The sequence below is a fragment of the Gadus macrocephalus genome, chromosome 4 (assembly GCF_031168955.1).
Source record: "Gadus macrocephalus chromosome 4, ASM3116895v1".
Taxonomy (NCBI): domain Eukaryota; kingdom Metazoa; phylum Chordata; class Actinopteri; order Gadiformes; family Gadidae; genus Gadus; species Gadus macrocephalus.
Window position 1 is genome coordinate 13018563 of NC_082385.1, and position 20427 is coordinate 13038989.

A 20427-nucleotide genomic window follows, 5' to 3' on the forward strand; every position below is an offset into this window, starting at 1 on the left:
TCGTTGGCCAAAACAGTACTAAACCTTAACTGCAGATGCCTGCTGACCTCGTTACTCTGGAGGCCTCTCATTGGCTCTCGTTCCGTCTTGTTTATTCGAATTTGACTTGCCTTTACATTCCTATGGATTATCAGCAGTATTCACTTAGTATGCGTGTGTGATTTGGAACTGGTTCTATGCCTGCCTGTGCGGCACTTATTGCAATGCAACCATCTTGGAAGGGAGATTCCTCTAATCTGTATGTTATTGAGGTTTTTTTCTTTGAATTTCTGAACCTTTTTGGAGATTAGTGATTATAATTTTTTTTTTGGTTCTTAATATTACACACAATGTTTGAATCAATTATTAGAATCTGATACAAAATAAATCGTTCAGTACAAAAATTATATATTTTGTTGATTGATTTCCATTAAACAGATAATAAACATATAAACAAACATATGCAAGTCAAACATTAATCACACTACTAACACTGAAACCAGTTTACGGATAAGGGACTGCTTAAAAAAAACATTCCTTTCACCGTCTACAATACAGAGCTCATCTACATTAGTACATAGTACTTCTTAACCATTACCTACAATGGTAACCCAATCTATAACTTGGTCATTCAGGTCAGTAGTTCAGGTGCCTGAGCAAGCCGTGTGGCTCCCGGATGGTTGCTGGTTAGATCCCTCAGCTCTCCTGGGCAAAAGCGTCTAACCCTTGAGCAGAGCACCGTAGTCCTAGCTGGGGGGTTCCCTGGCATGGCTTTGCCCCAACATTAGACCCAGATTAACTCTTCTTCCCTGCTGGATGAACCAGTCCCTTGCACTGAAAGAAGGCGTCTTCACAAGGTTCCCGCCCCAGGAAGCAGGTCAGCATGTCCATCCCGTCAACAGAGCCGCCGGGCTCCAAGATGGCCTTCCGGTACGCCCTTCCAACCTGAAGAACAACCAAAATGAAGCGGTTGAATATGCTGACAAACCTCTTCCAATCTATTACACACATATGGTGGAGCTGCGTTAGGAAAGGTAAGAGGGTTCTTGATAGAAGATTTTGGAACGAAAAGAAACAAATCAAAGTCCCCTGTTGCTCCCTCCCTCCCTATGATTCCATTGAGAAGTGTTGTAATCACGCATCTGGGATGGACAGGAAAAATCGATTCCCCGAACCAATCAAGGTGGAGATGGACTGATCGGTCAAAAGTATGCGGGAACAGTCTAAATAGCCTAATGACGCGCAGTAACAGTAACAACAGATATCGTCCGAGCGCTTTCCACTCACTAGTAGCTCACGGCCACTTCTAACAAACGACAGCCTCGTCATTTTACCCAAAGCACCAATTCATTAAAAAAACCTTTGAACACAATACAAGGCCCAAAACAATATGCTATTTGTGCCATTTAAAATGAAGATAATTGTATTGCAAGTAAAACAAAAGACGTTTCACACCTTTGGATTCATGATTCCTTCCTTCTTGAAGTGACTGAAGAAGATGTCCATAGAGTAGACCTCGCTCCAGAGGTAGCCGTAGTACTGGCCATCATAACCCCCGGCCAGGTGGCTGAAGCTGGCCGTCATGTTGGTCCCTTTGAAAGAACACGGATGTACAAAAACATTACGAACAAACGGTCTCTCTTTGAGCTCAATGAGGTTTCAAAGTGAAATATGGGAGTGAATCAATCTGGCCCATTGTATCCACAAAACACTTTAGCGTCGCTTTGAAAGCAAGTGAAGCCATGTTCAAACCACATCCCCACCAATACAAAACTAGCACCTTTGATGATCCCACCTTGACCTATCCCTGATAGCACCGCGGCTACATTTCAGACTATAGGCTAACGGCTAGGTATGGTGGCGGCTCACCTGGCGTAGCGGGGATGCCCAGGATGCTCTCGGAGTGCGTGGCGAACACCTGGGCCGTGTCGGCGCACGCCGTGGTGTGCAGTGTCTGATCCACCTTACCAAGGACCACCTGGCGAAGGTTCATCATGCCTGCGGAAACACACACGTGCATCCATGTACTGTCTGTGACCCAGGCGGAGGAATCTGAGGCGGAATTCCCTTTGGCCCACCTCTCACCCTCATTCCCTGTAATGTACACTACATAGCAGACTATTTAGGGAAGGAGGGTTTTAGGGGGGGGGGGGATTTGGACGGCAGACATTGTTAGGCGTTGTGGTTAAGCAGCAGACACAAAGATGTCTACCCCTGATGGTGGGATTTCATTTGACATGCGTCATGTGCCCGACCACATCTATCGATGAAACTGATAAAAACGAAAACCGCTATGCATCATGGGATATAGTGCAGAAATAAGTGTCAGTTGTGCATGTATTCAATGTTGAATTATGGGTATTACGATTTTTACTTTATAGGGAACCAGATTTGTACAAGATATATAATCTTACTACTATAATAGCAGGCCTGTCGCACCAGTTACTCAAGTTACTCATGTGCGCATGTGCCAAGCAACCTGCAGCTCGCACACACACACAGCAGTCGCGAACGCATACATACACTGATAGCACGCACACACACACACACACACACACACACACACACACACACACACACACACACACACACACACACACACACACACACACACACACACACACACACACACACACACACACACACACACACACACACACACACACACACGTCAAGACAAAGGCAGCGACACATACACGGAAGCGCATACACACGCACACCAGGGATGGAAATTAACAGCCGCCACACGCCATTAGCGGGTGGATTTCTATGGTGGCGGGTGAATTGTGTCACTTCACCCGCCACGGTGTCTGGTAATACTTTCCAGTCGGGTCCGATCAAATTTGCATATTTAATACATTCGTCACATGGCGCTGCAGTTTTCTTTCAATATTCGCTCGGTATCTCACTATGGGACACGCCCCTCGCGCTGTCCCCCAGAAGCAATTTTACACTACGCCAGTCGTGACTGGCCAACAGACGTGACGTCTGCCTGCAGAGGAGGGACTCCCTCCAACTACATAAGTCCCGTCGTCACGTCATTTCTTCAGTCTTTAACCTCTTCTCGCTCCTAGAAGCACCTCTCGGACAGAAGTTGTAGACGGCCTAGCATACGGTTCCCAGAGCGAGCTAACCCCTCGGTCACCGAATGCTAGCCTCCATCGCTACCTCTGACCTCTGTGAGGCTAACAGCTAGACTGTCACCATACAGTAGCTGCTAGCCGCTAGTACCCACACTAGCTTCGATCCCTGTGTCCAAGCTGACCTGTCGCCAAACAGCGGCTGAGCATAAGCGGAAAGCGGAGACCATGCAGTCTGAGGTTGAACCTACCCTAACCGAGGGCTCCGGGAAGCCTCCGACAAAGTTCTGCGTGTGCGGGAACAAGATGTCGGGAGCGGATAGCCACACCGCCTGCATTCGCTGCCTTGGGCTGGAATATACCAAGGCTGCCTTTGCATTCCCGGCCACCTGCGAGCATTGCGCGCGGTTTTCGCAGAAGATCCGGTAATGGGGGTAACCGACCCGCCACTACCGGAGCTAGCGGGAGGTTCCCGGGGGCTCGCCGCCCCACTGGGCACCAGCTGGGGATCGGAGGTGGACCTCACCGAAGCTTCCCAGCCGCTGGAGTCGACTCAGCCCGACGCCATCGAGGCTAGCCTGCTGGTAGGGCCTGAGGAAGCCGAGGGCGGTTACTCCGAGTCGGGGGGGGGGGGGAATCTATTAGCCTCGGCTCTGACGAGGACGAGGATGATGATTCCTTTTCCCCTGCACCACGTCGCCTGTGATGGTAGGCGGTGCGTGCACCGCCTACCATCACCATCACTACCATCACCTGGCCAGTCACCGATATTAGATTTACGCGCTCTGAACAGATACATGAGACAGTACAGTTTCAGGATGCTGACACACGCCGCTCTCATACACTTCGTGCGCCCGGGAGGCTGGTTCACAAGCATAGATCTGAGGGACGCTTATTTCCATATCCCCATTTATCCCCCTCACAGGAAATATCTCAGGTTCGCCTTCCAGGGCGTAACGTATGAGTATTTGGTTCTCCCGTTCGGCCTTTCGTTAAGTCCACAGGTGTTGCACGGAGGCTGCTATCGCGCCCCTCAGGTTGAAGGGAATGCGTTTAGCAACATACATAGACGACTGGCTTCTAGCCACACAGTCGCCCCAGGAGGCTCAGGCGCAAACCAGCGTGCTCATATCGCACCTAGTGTCCCTGGGTTTCACAATAAACGTGAAAAAGAGTGTTTTGGTCCCTACTCAAAGCGTAGCGTTCATAGGCTTGTGCCTCGACTCAGTGACGTTCAAAGCACGTCTATCCGCGGAGAGAGTGGAAGCCTTTCAGGCTTGCCTGGCGCTTTTTCGCAGGGGGACGATGTTGAAGTTCAGAACGTGCCTCAGACTATTGGGTCTGATGGCGTCGGCGCTGGTCGTAGTCCCACTTGGCCGCCTCCATACGAGGCCGGTTCAGCGATGGGTTGCATCACTCAGACTGAACCCGACGTGCCACGGCCATCGCCGGGTTTTGATCGCCATGGCGTGCGTCTCGGCGCTGACTACAGGCGTTACCACGGGAACTGTCCTGGCGAGGAAGGTCCTTTCGACGGATGCCTCTCGGGCGGGCTGGGGGGCCGTATACGCGGGCAGAACAGTCGATGGCTCGTGGAGCTCACATATGCAGTTTGTTCACATAAACTGCCTGGAACTTCAGGCGGTGTCGCTGGCGCTGAAACATTTTCTGCCCTTTCTGAGAGGGCAACATGTTCTAGTCAGGACGGACAACACCACGGTGGCGGCGTACAGGGCCGACGGACTGCGGGGGAAAGTGCGACAGTTGTGGGGGGGCCCAAGGCAGAGGGGGGGGCCCATGGCAATAAAATAAAAATAAAAATATTGAATTATTCACCAGCCCATAGTGTTAGGAGTCGCACACGGCCACGTCTGCTCCCCCCCCCCACCAACAATTGTTCGCTACCCCCCCCCCCCCCCCCCCACACACAATTCAGCGCAGGGGGCTGGCAGGGGGAATTCCGGGGGGGGTGGTAGCGAACAATTGTTGGGGGGGGGGGGGGGGGGCCCATCAATACCTCTTGTATTGGGGCCCAGGATTTGGTGCAACGGCCCTGGTGGCGTATATAAACCGTCAGGGGGGGCTACGCTCCCCTCAAATGCACACGTTGGCACACGTTTGCCAGGCTATTTCGGAGGCGGGACACGTTCAGAATTCCAGTCAGAGTCCAATTCCAAGTCAGAATACTTGGATATAATCTGAATTCTGATAATTAAATCCAGCATTAAAGGTTCATTTAAGAAGGTTCTCACCAGTAATTTGTCACCTGGTCGCGTTGTCGAGTTTTTTTTTTAAAGTAGATCACTAGCGTGCAATCATTTGCAGTGTCAGAATTCTGAGAATTTAGTCAGCATTCAGATTTCTCAGAATTCTCTGACACTGCAAATTAAAGCACTACTACTAGCGAACTACTTTCAGCGTGACTGGAGAGAACTTCCTTAAACTAACCTTTAATGCTAGATTTGCATGAACGCTTTTGTGTGAATTAGTTTGGTTCTCATTCATTGAAGCCGGAAGTGGGAGATTCCTGGGGCTTGCCCCATGAATTCAACCCATGCACACGCTCACACGCCACACTTCGTATTTCTCACGCAGAGAAATTACCAGAATAGCGCCCACCAATTTGGGCCGCTATTTAACAGTGTTACTGGTAGGAATCAAATGTGTTTCCCGTACGTAGGGTAACCAGACGTCCTCTTTTGCCCGGACATGCCCTCTTTTTGAGACACTTTAAAAAAAATGTTTTGCGGAATTTCAAAATCGTCCAGGATAATATTAAAGCCTCATACATGTTCACATTGAATTTGCGTTGCGTTTCTCTGGGTCATTCACAAACTAGTTAGGCTACGCCCTCCCCTACTCAGTTCTGTTTGCTTTGCATTGTTGGAAGTGAGTAGGGGGAGTGGTTAAGTAGAGCCTTCAGATTGGACGGTTTGACTTACCGTCGTGTTTTGTATTTATTTTTTTACCATTAGTTTTATAGGGACAAACATTAACAACATTAACAAATTTCTCCTACAGGGGATTGATAAAGTTCATGTTGTTTTATTAATGTTTTCAACTCAGTTCCTTGGTAGAACCTACTTACAGTAAAACACTTCTGATGGAAAAAAGATTTGTAGGAAAAACACTTTTTGTTATCTATTGTTACTATTATATTGTTTAAAATGTACGCATATATTAAAAAAATATATAGCGTATAAAAAGTGGCTGAGTGATGAGTGGCTGGTAGATTTTTAAATCTACCTGCCACAGTGGCTGGTGGGCAAAAAAGTTAATTTCCATCTCTGACGCACACACACCGTATGTCAAGACAAAGGCAGCGACACACTTGCAGGTAAGAACGCACACGTACACACGCAGCGACACACTCGCCCAGGTAAGTCTTTATGTTTTTAAACATAACGAGTCCGCTGTCGACAACCTCTTCCAGGTAACACGTTCTGTCTATAGACTGTAGAAATTGTGATAAAAGAACAAGCAACGACGGGTCGTTCATTTTGTCATATAAAAACGGTTAAATTCAAACATCGCGCCGACCGGCATATCATCACAGAAGTCACGTTATCTTAAAGAGACAGTGTCCCTATAACACAGAACGAAAACATGTCAATAACACAGTATGGTGAATTATGTCTATAGAGTCCACCCCAAGACTACACTTTGTTGCTCAAATGTAATATTACAGTCCTCCTTGAGCCTCCCGAAATGTCTTTACACTTTGTTGCTCAAACTTAATATTACTTTCCTCCTTGAGCCTCCCCAAATGTCTTCTGATATTAATATCAACTAACCAATAGTAGTTGCCTTGCATTTTAAAATGTCAATGCACTTTTCAGCCCTGAATAACAGTAAAAGCTATTTAATAATTGATTTGCATGCATAGTATATTACACTTGCCATTGAACAATTACCCCTGCTACCATAAATTGATTAATTTTATAATGTAATCAAATGCTCACACACACACAAGCTGCTTTCAGACACATGTGTAAGTCCTGATATTCTCCTGATGGGCCGTATGTGTGAACAACATATCATGACATTTGTACCCTGAAAATCTCCTGAATGATACTACCCCTGAGGTAGTATTGTCTCCGTAGGAAATGTAAATGACCTTATATGTGAATGAGGAGTAGAAAGTCTGTATTTCTCACACCACTTCAGTGGGCGTGTTGATGACGCTTCTGCATGTCATTGAGTGGCCCCCTAAATGATAATCAGCTGGTTGCCTTTTGTTCGCCAAATGGTTAAAAAATATTTAAGTGTTGGCACTGCTTTTAAGAGTCATTTCTAGTGAACGAATGTAATACGTTGTAAAATTATAGGCAAAATGTTATCATATTATGCGGCAGAAATTTGTTACATTATCGACTGGGGTTTCCACATTATTGCTATGGGTTTCATTTCAACTAGAGGTTGAGCACGCACAGTGCTCGCGCGAAAACTCTAGCAGTAATTATAAACTGCATTTCTAGAGATTTTCAAGACACCAAAAGCGTAACATTATAGTACCCTTTATAGAAAGCATAAAGGGGCCCAAACTAAGCATCTAAATCTCCAATGATGCACCTCAACCATCTGGTGACCCACCGGTGTTGGCGACCCGGGAGGCGATGAGCTTGCTGAGCAGGGCGTCCGGGATGGGGCTGCCGTCCTTGTAGTGACCCGACATCCTCCTGAGGGACGGCTCCTCCCACACCCAGTTCTCCAGCATCTGGGACGGGACCTCCACGAAGTCCGTCTCCACCTGGGTCCCGCTGAACTCCGAGAACACCGTCTGAGAGGGGACACACACACACACACACACACACACACACACACACACACACACACACACACACACACACACACACACACACACATTACAGCCTTTTTGCCAATTGACTTCGTACTACCAAGTGCTAACCTTTTATTCAACAAAAATCGACAGAAACATAAGCTGTAATGTACTCCTACCTTGGAGCAGAGTTCATGCATGACGTGGCCGAACTCGTGGAAGTAGGTCTCCACCTCGTGGTGCTGCAGCAGGGAGGGCCAGCCCTTCCTGGGCTTGGTGAAGTTGGCCACCATGGCGGCTACGGCCAGCCTCCGCTCCCCGTCCGGTCCCACGCAGCCGGGCTGCAGCCCGAAGCACGCCGCATGCCCGTACTTCCCTTCCCTGGTAAAGGGTGAGGGTGAGGTTTACGGTTTGGGGACTTTAAGGGGCTGTAGGCAAATATAAGAGCTATTTTTTTAGTGTCGTTTGGGTGTAATTTGTTAGAAATTGTACAATAATCCCCCATGAGTGGGTGAAATGCACTGTGAGCATATCCGTTTCTATTTGACTGTGCCTGCCTTCGTATGTGACTATAGACTTTTACAACCGCTCCCGGCTCATTTCTGACCAATCAGGGCAACTCTTTCTTGATTGGTTCAGACAAACCATCTGAAATTCCTATATTTTCAGTTCTCTCTTTATAACTCTCGGATCCTTCCTACAGCACCTTACAAGTTAAGATTTGAAGTTACATTTTCAATATTTATTCATAGTGATTTGAGCAAATCCAGCAAAAGGGCACTGGGTTAGATCCCCCATATCTGCTTTTCTTAAAAAAAAAAGCCCCTGCTCTACGACTCACAGTAAACGGTAACAGTTTGCAATGAGACCCCCAGTACGCAACACTCACACAGAGATTGTCCCCCTGTCTCTAATCGAGCGAAGCACTTAAGAGACCGACCAGCGGGACTGCATCCCAAGCCCCCCAGTACTAACACATACCTGGGATGTAAATCGAGGTAGAAGCGTCCGATGTCGTCCCCGGTGGCGGCGTCCCGCACGGCGTACAGGTCCACCGACTCGTGCCAGGCGTTGGGCGCGGGCACCTGGGTGAAGGTGAGCCCCAGCAGCTCTTGGTAGATGCCCAGCAGCCCGCGGGTCACTGTGTGCAGGGGGAAGTACTCGATGAGCTTGTCCTTGTTGACGGCGAACTTGACCTGCTCCACCTGGTTCATGTAGTAGGGCAAGTCCCAGGCGTTCACCTGCCCGTCGAAGGCGAGGCCCTTCATCAGGCACTCCCTCTTCTTCAGCGCCAGCAGGTACTTGCGTTCCTTCTCCCCGATGGGTTTTAGTCGTGTGTATAATTTATCTGTTGGAACAAAAAAACGAACAAGGTTAGCGTAACGCGGTCAGCATACTTCAAAGACGTTGATTTTAGTTGGTTAAGACCCGAGGGGTCTCCATGGAGACGGATATCGGAAATCCCATTGCGGAAATAGATAGAGTGCCAAACAAGAATTTGAACAAGGCATATTTTTGTGCGTTTTCTCCGCAATCACGTCATCGATTCTTAAGACAGCGCCAAACTTATTTTCTGCGTTTAGCATACGGTCCGCTTTAAAGTGAAGCATTCGTTTCATCAGTGAATTCGAAAGCCTGTTTTTCACTCTTTTCAGTCAAAACTCTTTTTTTTTTTTTTTTTTAATTGCGGCAGCTGTTGTTGTTGAACTGGTAATTAAAACGGATGAAATGAGCAGGTGGACGACACAAAGCATCACTCAGCCTGGGGTTGTTGTTGTTATGGTCGTTGCTGCTCAACTATAGTTAATTCCAGCGCAGCCTATCCTACCAATCTGATGACAATGATATTTGACGTCTCTCTTGGACGAGTGTTGAATTGCAAGAGGCTGCCATCTGATGGCGGCAACCCAAGGATGAAGGTCTGCGTGGGGTTGTGTCGGGACAGCTATGTTGCCATATTATTTACTAGGTACTATTTAGGACAAAGAACACTCCAGTGCCAACAAGCAGCAGTGTCAACTCAGGCCAGCTCGCTTACAACTTAATAAGAGTGAGCCATCACAGACAGCGATGTTGGCTTTATTGACGTTCCCAACTGCAGTAATAAACTCAAATATCTCTGGAAAATGATTATGCCGTCACAATAGATAGCAAATAGGGATGCACCGAAATGAAAATTCTTGGCCGAAACCGAAACCGAATATACTGAAACAGTTGGCCGAAAGTCGAAACCGAATACCGAATGTGGCTTTTGTTGTTTTTCACCATTGCATAAATCAAAAAAAAAAAAGTCCTTTATAAACTTTTTTGTCTTGCTTTTCAATAAAAAAAATCAATTACAAATTTGATACAAAATATTTATTTAATACTGAACGTTTTCTAACATTCCAGCAGACCTTATAGCAACATTATTTTATTATGTGTATTTTTTTCGGCCTTTTTACTCCTTCGGCCGAAACCGAAAATTATGTTTTGGGCCATTTTCGGCCGAACATTTTCGGTGGCCGAATATTCGGTGCATCCCTAATAGCAAAACAATAAGTCTGTTGTTGCAAAAACAAACAACTAGAGATCAAATAATTTGTATGAATTGGCAATGTATAAAGTAAACCCATACCAATTGACAGACAACACATTGCAAAATGACTGCGAGTATGTGGCAACATGTGTTGATGTTGATGTTGAGTATGTGTTGATGTTGTCTTACCTAGGAAGTCAGACACATGGTTGGCATTCCGGGCCATGTTTAATTCCAACACATAGTCTGCATGGCTGCTGAACCCCAGTAGGCTGGCGACCTTTGCCCTCAGCTCCATCAACTGCTCCAGGATGGCTGTGTTCTCCTGCCACAAATAACAGCACAATGAACCCAATGAATGGGTCATCACAAATTCAGCTTTTAAAAACGTTTAATGCAAACTAGTGCAGGTTAAATGCAAGATTTGTGAAGGACTAGCCAACTAGTAAATAAGAAAAAAGGGAACTGCCTAGAAAATCGGTCAAAAGGTGAATGCCTGGTTTCCAAGTTGTACATCCTGCCTTTAAATAATTTCTCTAAAATGAAAGCGCAAAAAAAAAAGCGACTGGAATTTTGTGCTAGTTGACTCGTCGTGACATCCCTAACTTAGACATGTGAAGAGGAAACAACGTGCGGGCCGGTTTTATGGCCCGCTCTGCGAGACGTCCCGCGGTGTGCAGTTACCTCCTTACACCTGCTGTGGAACGCCGTCTCCATCCTCCTCCTGGTCTCAGGAATGTGGCATCTCTTCATCAGAGGGTAGTAGTGAGGGTACTCTAAGGTCACTTGGTACCGCCCGTCCTCCGTCCTCTCCAGCCCGTTCAGATAGCTTTCGGCCAGCCCCCCTACAGCACAGGGGAGGGCGTTTAAGGTTGATTTCCCCCCCCCAGCACCGTGGACGTCCGGGTGGGGGGCATGTGAGGTGACCCAGCCAGCTGCTGCTATTCACGCTCTTAAATCAACAGATCCATGTTGACTCTCGCTTACCCAGCTCGCGCTCGGAGAAGACGAGGGCCGTGGTGTCCTCATTGAGGTTCCTGTTGAACTCGATTGAGAGCTCGCTTATCAGTTTGGACGCCCTCTTGATTTCCTTCGGGGATGAGAGATTTAATGGAGGGTGCGGGCAGTGTGATACTGTAAGGGTTTGATCCACCTCATTAATCACAGACATAAAAGGGGCTGATTATGAAGATGATGAATGGTTGGGTACCTCTTGTATCTCTTTGGCCAGATGTAGTCCATTTCGTTTGCCCAATGTTACGATTCGATGTAGAAATCTGTTTTCCTCCGGTGTTAGGTGGCCTTGGAGCTTTTTCTATGCAGTAGAACATAAACAGGTTAAGAAAAACACCATTCTGACCCTCATGATCTTATGGATTACAGGTAGTAGTTTCCATTTTGAATACTCTTTTCCATTGGTTAGCTCTCAAATGTGCTCCAACACTGGTCATTCTGTATCCGAGACTCAAACTAACCTAGGACTTTTATAAGTTGTAATATTAGTCGTTTCAAATGGGTGAATGTTTGCCATCAGCTGCCATCACCATTTAGATTGGATCCCTTGGTGTTGTGCAGATCTAAACCTAGCCTACACATTGCATCCTCATCACTCATGTGTTCACAAATAGTTACCCTCAACTTGACTCCAAATTATAATAATACCCCCCCACGGGGACCTGCTACACACCAGTGTTCTGGAAGCTTGTTCAACCGGTTTTCATCGCTCTCATGTTCTAATAAATCATTATTTATAGCCATTTCACATTTGATAAGGGTAACTTTAGCACCTCCCTCGTAAACTAAATCCACTGTAAAAAGCCAAACTACATTTCGTGCATATTAATTCCACTTCAAAGCCATATCACATTTGGATATGGTTTTGTCTTACTCACACTTTATAAACTTAAACAGATTCTAACTTTGACAGTCTTCCTGGAACTAATACCCATCTTTTAATTCCAGGAAGCGTGCCATACAAATAGATAAAGGGGTTCTGTTGGTACCTGAAGGGCTATCACTCTGTGAAACACATCTTCTCTCATACTTATTTCCACGTCAAACTTAGCCAACTTTTTCTCCGCCTCTGTGCTTGCGGATCGCACCTCCTTGCAGGGCGACACAAACTGGGGGAAATCAAGAACATGGCGTGAGGCTGGAGGAGAATAAACACAAACAACGTCAATATATGCAAACATATACATCACAGTGTGCAATACTTTGGTCGAGGTGAATACATTGTACGTACCTGCGTAATTGAACTTGGCGTCGGCTAGGGTTAGGAGGGTGTTCTGGACGGAGACCGTCTCCACGTCTAGGGAGCCGATGTGGTCGTAGGCCGTCTTGGTTCTGTTGATCAGGTTGTCCGTGTGAGCCTTGATCTCGTCCGGGCTGAGGTCCCATCTCAGGGCGTGGTTGCCATTCTCACCCTGGGAGATTCCTCTGCTGGCTATAGAGAATACAGTCTGGAGAGGCATTCTGGAGAGCTGGAAAACTCTGCAGGGGGAGAAATAAAGTTGATCAGTTTGAGTTGCTGAACATAAAATTGGGCTTGTTTCAAATAATGAATATAATAATGATAATAATGATATGTCATATTACATTGATATAAACACTTTATAAAAGTTTTTATTAAGCATGTCCTATTAATATTTGATCATATTTTATTCACTTGGAAGAGAGAACAGTAAAACTTTAACTTGTGTTTCCCATTGATAAAACCTTTAAGCTACTTCAATAGACCAGCTTGCCATTAACTTCCATTTGTGTTCATTGGTTATTTTCACAAGCCAAAAAATATTTATAGCATTGTCCCTTGAAAATATTTCCACCACCTGTTCATGGGCAGATATTTCTATCAAACTGTGCCTCAATTATAACAACATAAATATTGTATACAACATAAAAGATGGTAAGAAATCCAAATAACAAGGCAAAGCTATATAAAGATAAGGCTTTGAAAACAAATCACTGCAGAGAAGACTACAGCCAAACGGGAAAAGCCAAACTGGGAGGATAGTGAATAATGTAGAAACACATGTAGTATAAAGCTCATAGCTTATTTCAAATGAGTGGATAATTAAAAAATATATATTTATTTGATACATGTATGATTTAATGTAGGCCTATGGATTGACCTTGGCCTTAAGAGTGTTATTATAATGTTTTTAATCAACAGATCTTGACTGCTTGTAATTACTGAAGGGTTTTAGGGGGGCTGAGGGGGTCATCTGCAGGTGCTCAGAGCTCATCCCCCCGGGATGATTTAGGAGGTAATAAATACAAGGTCAAACAGACGAGGAACTTCAAACATGCGCCCACATTTCTCCACCGCTAAATGACGTCCTTTCCCCGTCACTTCCAGTACTCAACATCAATACGAAACATACCAAAAAGGGTTGAGTGTCCGAAAGTAAACCAAGCTGGATTTATGATTAAACAAACGCAACGCAAACAAAATAACGAATAGTCCATTATAATGCATCATGCATTTCATTTGAAAGGCACAGACGAATTCAAACGCTGTTGCACAAAATGCACAAAACTCTGCTGATGTTAGTGATTGAAGCCAAAAGTAGTATACCTGCAGTAAAGGGTGGGACACGCTGCACTTCTGAACCAAAACATTCCTGCTGCAACAAGCCCATGCACTTAGCTGTAGCCTACAAACCAACGTATTCACTCCTCTCCCTCTCTCCCTCTCTCTGTGTGCACTGCTGGGCAGGTGGTCGTCTGTCTCCGGCTCGAATCCCTGTGCACTCCTGCGGTGTGTGAGGCAGCAGTGCACCCTCAAAAGTTAACGTGCAAAATAAATACTCTTGACTTCCGCGGTTTGAACGCGCATGCGCCGAGGATGCCATCGATCTGACAGGCAGGAGAGTGTTTCGTGACGCGCGGGATCAGCAGCGGACGCACGCTCGCGAATGAGGCGCGCTCAGGTGAGTGGGCGGGGGCGTGCATTTGCATCTCTTTGCTACAATGTTATTATCATTTTTGTTATTGTGTTCAGTACACATTATGATCGCATCTGGTCGGCGAACATGTGGATCCGAGAGATGCATTCATAACAATGTCTGTTATCGGTCAGTTACACAACGTTATTGTAAAAATAACCAATGCGATGGTTCTGTGCTCAACGCAGCCCTGCTGTCTGTAGACAACACGATGCATGTCGACGTTTATTAACACTGACACCACGGGCGGTAGGCTCGTTGGGGATGCAGGGCGCTTGGAAACGTGCACATGTGTGCTGCCCTCTGTTGGATTACAAGTATGGTTTACATCATCGCATTATATGTAAACGCATAGGTGGCCGCACGTCCCAATAATTACGCGCATACACAGTGTGGATGATGATGGTGACGGGTTATATTCACTACGTTTCATTTTCTTCATCATCACACCCATGACATGTCGTTTTGGTTGGAGATGGATTTTGGTTGGTTGGTGTGAGTTGAATGGCCGTCCGGGTACCCAGGCTCTCCATCCCTCTCTCATCCGCTCTCCGCTCCGTCATGCGTGTCTTCACTCGATCTGATTCCGTGTTTGTTTGCTTTGTGATTATGACTTAAAACGACGAGCTCGTCCCTTAGAATCGAGACTCTGAAATCATCGCCAAAAATTGTGTACGCATTTAGGGAAATATCATCTTTTGATATGAAAAACAAATGAGAGTAATAATAGATTACTGTTTCATGTCACTTTGGCATGATTCAGCTACATCGTTATGTATTACAAGAAAGTTCAAAGAAGCATGCAAAGATGACGGTGTTAAAGTGTCCTTAGTAGCTGTGTTGAAGCATTTGTGTGTCACTGCTCGGTCGGTAGATCTGAAGAAGAAAAACCATGGCAACGGAGAAGCGCCTAGCGTTTTCTATTGTGCAGTTTCTGCGAGATCACGCTCACTGTGGCAGCCTGAACTCAGACGAGCAGGAGAGCATTGAAGGTACTCGCATTTCCCTTTATCAAACCATGTGATATCATCTCAATGTATGCAAAACAACTTTAACAACAATTCTTCATCCACAGTTGCAATTCAATGTTTGGAGACCACCTTCAAAGTCAGTTCCACTGACTGCCACCTGGCAGTCCCACAGACCCTACCAGAGATATTTAAAAGTTCCCTGCTCAAGGTGTGTACACTGTGTTTGTAGATATGTGTATCTTAGTGTATGCGTGTTTGTGTTTGTGTGACAGTGCATGTGCTTATGCGTGTGAGTGTATGGAAGTGCAAGTGCATGTGTATGTATGTGTGTGTCTGTGTGTTAGTGTGTGTGTGTGTGTGTGTGTGTCATCCTCAGAAAAATGCTTCAGTACTATGAATTTGTTTATACTAGAATGACAACATGACCTTACCCAAGACGTTACCGCCCCCGAAAGACATTGAAATGGCAGAGCAGCTCAAGAATGACGGTACTTCTGTCTCTTATCAAATTCACCACCGCTACGAACACTGGTATACAAATATGAGCAGCCATGGAAGCTAAATGTCTCCCTTGTCACAAGTGTGTGAGCTCACCATCGCTCCCACCTGCATGTTTCACATCCTATTGAATCAAAGCTAAAGGGCAGACTCTTGTTTGGTTCTTCTGTGAAGGGAGAACAACAAAAATAGCAACTATGTTCTGCTGGGATGTCATTATTTAAACATGCCTTTATTTCTCTTTAATATGTCCATGATAACACTTTACAATGAGGGTGCATTAAGTGCAATAAGCATTGACTAATAGGTCTAGTTATAATTGACTAATGCGGTTCATGGTAACTAATTGAATGCATACATATTTAATAGGGCTTATGCTATATAATGCTTAATACTGCATTAACTGATGTCAATTAATGGTTAATTAATTTACCCTTATTGTATTGAGTGTTGCCATGTCATTTTGTCATCTTATACTGAAGAATATTTAAAAGGATTAAGGTATTCTTTCTGTAGATCTAATGGTTACTGATCAACATATAGGCACTCATGTTGCTGTCTTACTAATCATCATTACTGCATTATCATTATCACTGTATCAGACCCATCACCCATCCCAGATTCAACATCCCAACACCTGCTCTACTGCACTGTTTGCCCTGTCCCGTCGGCCTCATGCATAATGAGTGAGTGAGCGGTGTAGCCCGGCGGTGTTCAGCAGGGCTACGCCATGTGCATTATGAATGTCTGAATCCTCCGAGGATCAACCCTGTTCTGAACTGTTCAGGAAACAACCACATGAAGGAGGAGAACTACAGCCGTGCCATGGAGTGCTACAGCCAAGCCATCGACCTGGACCTCAGGAACGCAGTTTACTACTGCAATAGGTCAACATAAGGCATCTCTTTCAGATCTGACATACGATAATAAGTGTTTTCTTCTACTTAAAGGGGTTATACTTATTCTTCTTATTCTAGTAGAATTATTCTTATTCTTCTACTTATCATGCCACCAGTTGTGGATGTATACTGGATAGATCAGTCCACCAGTCTACCCAGTGGACTGTTGCAAATGTTGCTTATCTATCCGTCACCCGTCTAGGCAGACACACCCAATAGTGATGTCACTAGGGCACAGGGAAGGCAGATTTTCAAAAGGCTTGTAATGGCTAATAACACTCACACCTGGTGGCATGATATCACCCCTTTAATATCGGGATTATTATTAGTAATGTATGTAAAGGTTAAACGTGGTGTACATCCAGTTTGTTTGACTGTAGACGACGTTGTTATTAATTCATGTGAATGCGAATGCAAGAAAAACGGAAACAATAAGAAGTGTGTTAATCAGAGTGTGCATTTGGCCCGGCTCCCTGCAGGGCTGCGGCTCACAGTAAGCTGGGGAACTACACAGAGGCCACGGGGGATTGCGAGCGCGCCATCGGGATCGACCCCAGCTACAGCAAGGCCTACGGACGCATGGGGTGAGGCCGGACAGACCACCGGATTAGAACATGCATTATTCTTTCTTTTTTTTGACCGTTGGTTACATATACACAGACAGCCACTTGCAACCAATAATGGTATTAAAACTATTTGCATAAACATACACACATATAACACACTTCCCCTGCCATGATTTAGCAACTGACAGGTGAAAAATCACAATGTCGATTTCTGAAATACGATCTTCGGATTTGACCCCCCTGATCTTGGTATGTTGTGCGTACCCCGCAGGCTGGCTCTGACGGCCATGAGCAAGTATCCCGAAGCCATTTCCTACTTTAAGAAAGCGTTGGTATTGGATCCTGAAAACGATACCTACAAATCCAACTTAAAAATAGCCGAGCAGAAGCAGAGGGAGGCCAGCGGTCCAGTGAGTACAAACAAGCCTGTCATCATTCATCACAAGCCGCTGATGTGTGCCAAAGTCTCTCTGCGACGCACCTGGCCAAGATTGATTGAATAACTGTCATTGAAACCCGCCTTACAGATAGTTGCGGGGCTTGGATTCGACATGGCGAGTTTGATAAACAACCCGGCCTTCATCAGTATGGTACGACACAACATTATACCCTTCGCAATACTTGTAAAACAGTTCAATAAATGTGTTTTTATACGCACGTTGTACATTGAGAGATACTCGCTGTGCATGTATTAATTAACATGTCGTTGGTATATTGCTTCTGGTAGGGCTCTGATAGAGGTTCACTTGCAGATCACTTACATACATGACTGTTAGTTAGTTATTTTAACAGCACAGTATTGTTAATAGCCGTTATTGCATTCTCACAATCCCACCTGTTGGTCAGTCTCATGTCCATGGGGGTGGATCCGCCACCCCAACAGGTGGTGGCGGATTACGTTTTGTGTTTTTACAAGCATGCGGGAATTCCAAGATGGCATCGGAACGAAAGTGGCATGTTTATGAGACAGCTAAATCGTTACGTGTTCCACGCAAGGCCCGCCTGGCCGAATCAGAGATGGAACCGTAAATCAGTTGGGATTTATTTCATTCACCCGACGGTTTCCTTCCGGATGTTTCTCTCCTGCACCCCCGGCACCCCTACCCCCGCAGGCCGCTAGCGTGATGCAGAACCAGCAAGTCCAACAGCTGTGAGTTCCTCCTTCCTCCTCCTGTTTAACCACGCTTCCAGTGTACAGAATATATAAAAAACACAATCACACCCTTTATTTGTGGAAGCAATTTTGTCGACTCTAACAACACCCCCCCCCCCCCCCCCCCCCACCACCACCACCCCTTGTCCACCTGTCTCTCCGTCAGTATGTCAGGCATGATGACCAATGCGGTGGGGGGTCCGGGACCAGGGGGGCTGACCGACATCTCCAGCCTGATTGAAGCGTATGGCAGCCAGTACCCACTCCACACACTCAACTCGCTACACACTGTGTCCTAGTCTCACATTCCCTCCTTTTATCATACAAATACTGTTGGAGTGAGTGGATGATGTGTTTCAACGATCATATGAGCCACTTTTAAGACAATTCTGTGGCACACTGTGTTGGGTCAGATTTAGGATGGATTGGATTTCACTCACTTCCTGCCGTCACATGGCTGCGCCATTTCCAACAAATAACAGCTCTTAAATCTTGGACTGACCTTTAAACTTACCGCCACTATTCACCGCAGGCCTGCACCGTTTAGATTTCGGTTGCCAGCAGCTGGTTCCACGTTCTGCTGTGCTCTGTGTTTGTGGTTCTCGTAGAGGACAGCAGTTTGCCCAGCAGATCCAGCAGCAGAGCCCCGAGCTGATCGAGCAGCTGAGGAACCACATCCGGAGCCGCTCCTTCAGCGGGAGCGCAGAGGAACACTCATGATGATCTTCTTCCTGTACGCAGGTGCCTCCTCTTCCTCCCACTGACTCAACTCTGTGTTGACAACAGCACGTTAAACCTGCACTATGTCGATTCTGCACTGCCGCTTTGCTCTCCATGAAGAAAATATTGGAACTAGACTGTTGTTGCTCAATAATAAAAGGCGCTCATCGGTGAGTCAATCCATCCAGGGAATTGTTCTCTGAATATAGCTTTTTGCTGGTACACTTTTGCCCCCCTCCCCACTGTGGCTAAGATTTGCATAAAGCTACATCTGGAGATGCATCTCAATTATCCATAGGCTTAAAATACGAAAACGTATTTAGTGCAGGTTTAAGTCGATTGTAAGTGATTTATGTTTTTTTTTGTCTTCATTTCAGCTTTCAATGTTTAGTCATGGAAGAGGGGGTTCCATACGACGTGATTACAATCGTTCCACCCATTTCTTAAGCGAAGGCTGAGAGACCAAGATGGGCATTTTTTCCGAGGCACTTTAACCGTTTTCTTTTGTGGGGCTCAGGAGAAAGAAGAGGGTAGTGGAGACGAAGCAAGGAAAAAGAACCAACCGACACACACACTGATATCAGGGTAAGCACCAGACACATAGTGAGAAAGAGCCTTCTACAAAACCAGACGTTACTTAATCCCGGGCTGACCTGTTCTAAAAACAAATATGTATAGATAATGTTTAGATCTCAATCTGAATCTAAATCTAATTGCCCAATAGTGAAGGCATCATTTCAGGAAATATCTTTGGCTTTGCTTCAGTACCGATCGGACGCCAGGTTTGCCATGTTTTTAGTTTTTTTTATCATATCATCTCAAACCTTATTTTTGTATAAATTCATGGCATTTTTGCTGTTAGCCGAGAGTTTACGCAAATCCTTAACTGTGGTACCGATGAACGAAGTGATGAACGAATACTGAATGTGTCTTAAGCAGCCTGAACCGTCTTATGTATAGCACTTTAGCAGACATGTATGTAATGTCATGATCCCCTTTAAGCTTGTGTGATAGTTGATATGACGGAAATGATCACATTTGCATGCTCTTCAATCTTATATCTGAAGTCTTACGCTTTATGGAAATATATAATTGTAGAGAGCATGTTTTGTTAAAATCATGCCAATAAACCTTTCCACACAAATGTTTTTTGATTCCTACTATGTCTCAAGAATACATCAAGTTAAATCACGCTATATGCAATTTAGAATTGCATAAAGACATTGACCAGAGTTTTTTTTATCAAAAGTGACTCATGATGTTTGATGATAAAGGAAAGGCTAGCGACGATTCTCAACTGCAACATTTCTCAA

The 20427-nt window shown here is 45.6% G+C and overlaps 2 protein-coding genes across 8 annotated transcripts; one reads left to right on the forward strand and one right to left on the reverse strand.

Moving 5' to 3' along the window:
• Positions 1-364: 364 nt before the first annotated feature.
• Positions 365-14164, reverse strand: nln (neurolysin (metallopeptidase M3 family)). 4 transcript variants are annotated; one of them, XM_060050329.1, is made up of 13 exons: positions 13938-14140; positions 12603-12850; positions 12361-12509; positions 11568-11672; positions 11345-11447; positions 11042-11202; positions 10547-10682; positions 8821-9187; positions 8019-8220; positions 7653-7839; positions 1849-1977; positions 1435-1571; positions 365-924 (listed from the first exon to the last, which is right to left on the reverse strand). In XM_060050329.1, exons 1-13 carry the CDS (start codon positions 13979-13981, stop codon positions 775-777), a joined length of 2118 nt encoding a protein of 705 aa, XP_059906312.1. In that variant the 5' UTR covers positions 13982-14140; the 3' UTR covers positions 365-774. The 4 variants fall into 4 exon arrangements, with proteins under 4 accessions (XP_059906312.1, XP_059906313.1, XP_059906314.1 ...); XM_060050330.1 differs by having other exon boundaries at positions 462-924; positions 14025-14164; XM_060050331.1 differs by having other exon boundaries at positions 462-924; positions 14029-14143.
• sgtb (small glutamine rich tetratricopeptide repeat co-chaperone beta) lies at positions 14153-20258 on the forward strand. Of its 4 annotated transcripts, none has more exons than XM_060050343.1 (12): positions 14153-14292; positions 15182-15299; positions 15383-15486; positions 15691-15766; positions 16564-16663; positions 17155-17259; positions 17513-17651; positions 17769-17831; positions 18354-18391; positions 18561-18638; positions 19003-19135; positions 19492-20258. In XM_060050343.1, the coding sequence occupies exons 2-11, from the start codon at positions 15200-15202 to the stop codon at positions 19112-19114; spliced, it is 915 nt and encodes a 304-aa protein (XP_059906326.1). In that variant the 5' UTR covers positions 14153-14292; positions 15182-15199; the 3' UTR covers positions 19115-19135; positions 19492-20258. The 4 variants fall into 4 exon arrangements, with proteins under 4 accessions (XP_059906326.1, XP_059906325.1, XP_059906324.1 ...); XM_060050342.1 differs by having other exon boundaries at positions 19003-19127; XM_060050341.1 differs by having other exon boundaries at positions 19003-20258.
• The last annotated feature ends 169 nt before the right edge of the window (positions 20259-20427 follow it).

Excerpts from the sequence above, each read along its gene's own strand:
- nln (XM_060050329.1), bottom strand. The coding sequence starts at position 13,981 with ATGTTTTGGTTCAGAAGTGCAGCGTGTCCCACCCTTTACTGCAG. Across the intron at positions 10,683-11,041 it reads TCCACAGCAGGTGTAAGGAG|GAGAACACAGCCATCCTGGA; the intron begins GTAACTGCACAC and ends TATTTGTGGCAG. Across the intron at positions 1,572-1,848 it reads GGGCATCCCCGCTACGCCAG|GGACCAACATGACGGCCAGC; the intron begins GTGAGCCGCCAC and ends GTTCTTTCAAAG.
- sgtb (XM_060050341.1), top strand. The coding sequence starts at position 15,200 with ATGGCAACGGAGAAGCGCCTAGCGTTTTCTATTGTGCAGTTTCTGCGA. Across the intron at positions 15,487-15,690 it reads TTAAAAGTTCCCTGCTCAAG|AATGACAACATGACCTTACC; the intron begins GTGTGTACACTG and ends TGTTTATACTAG. Across the intron at positions 17,652-17,768 it reads AGAGGGAGGCCAGCGGTCCA|ATAGTTGCGGGGCTTGGATT; the intron begins GTGAGTACAAAC and ends CCCGCCTTACAG.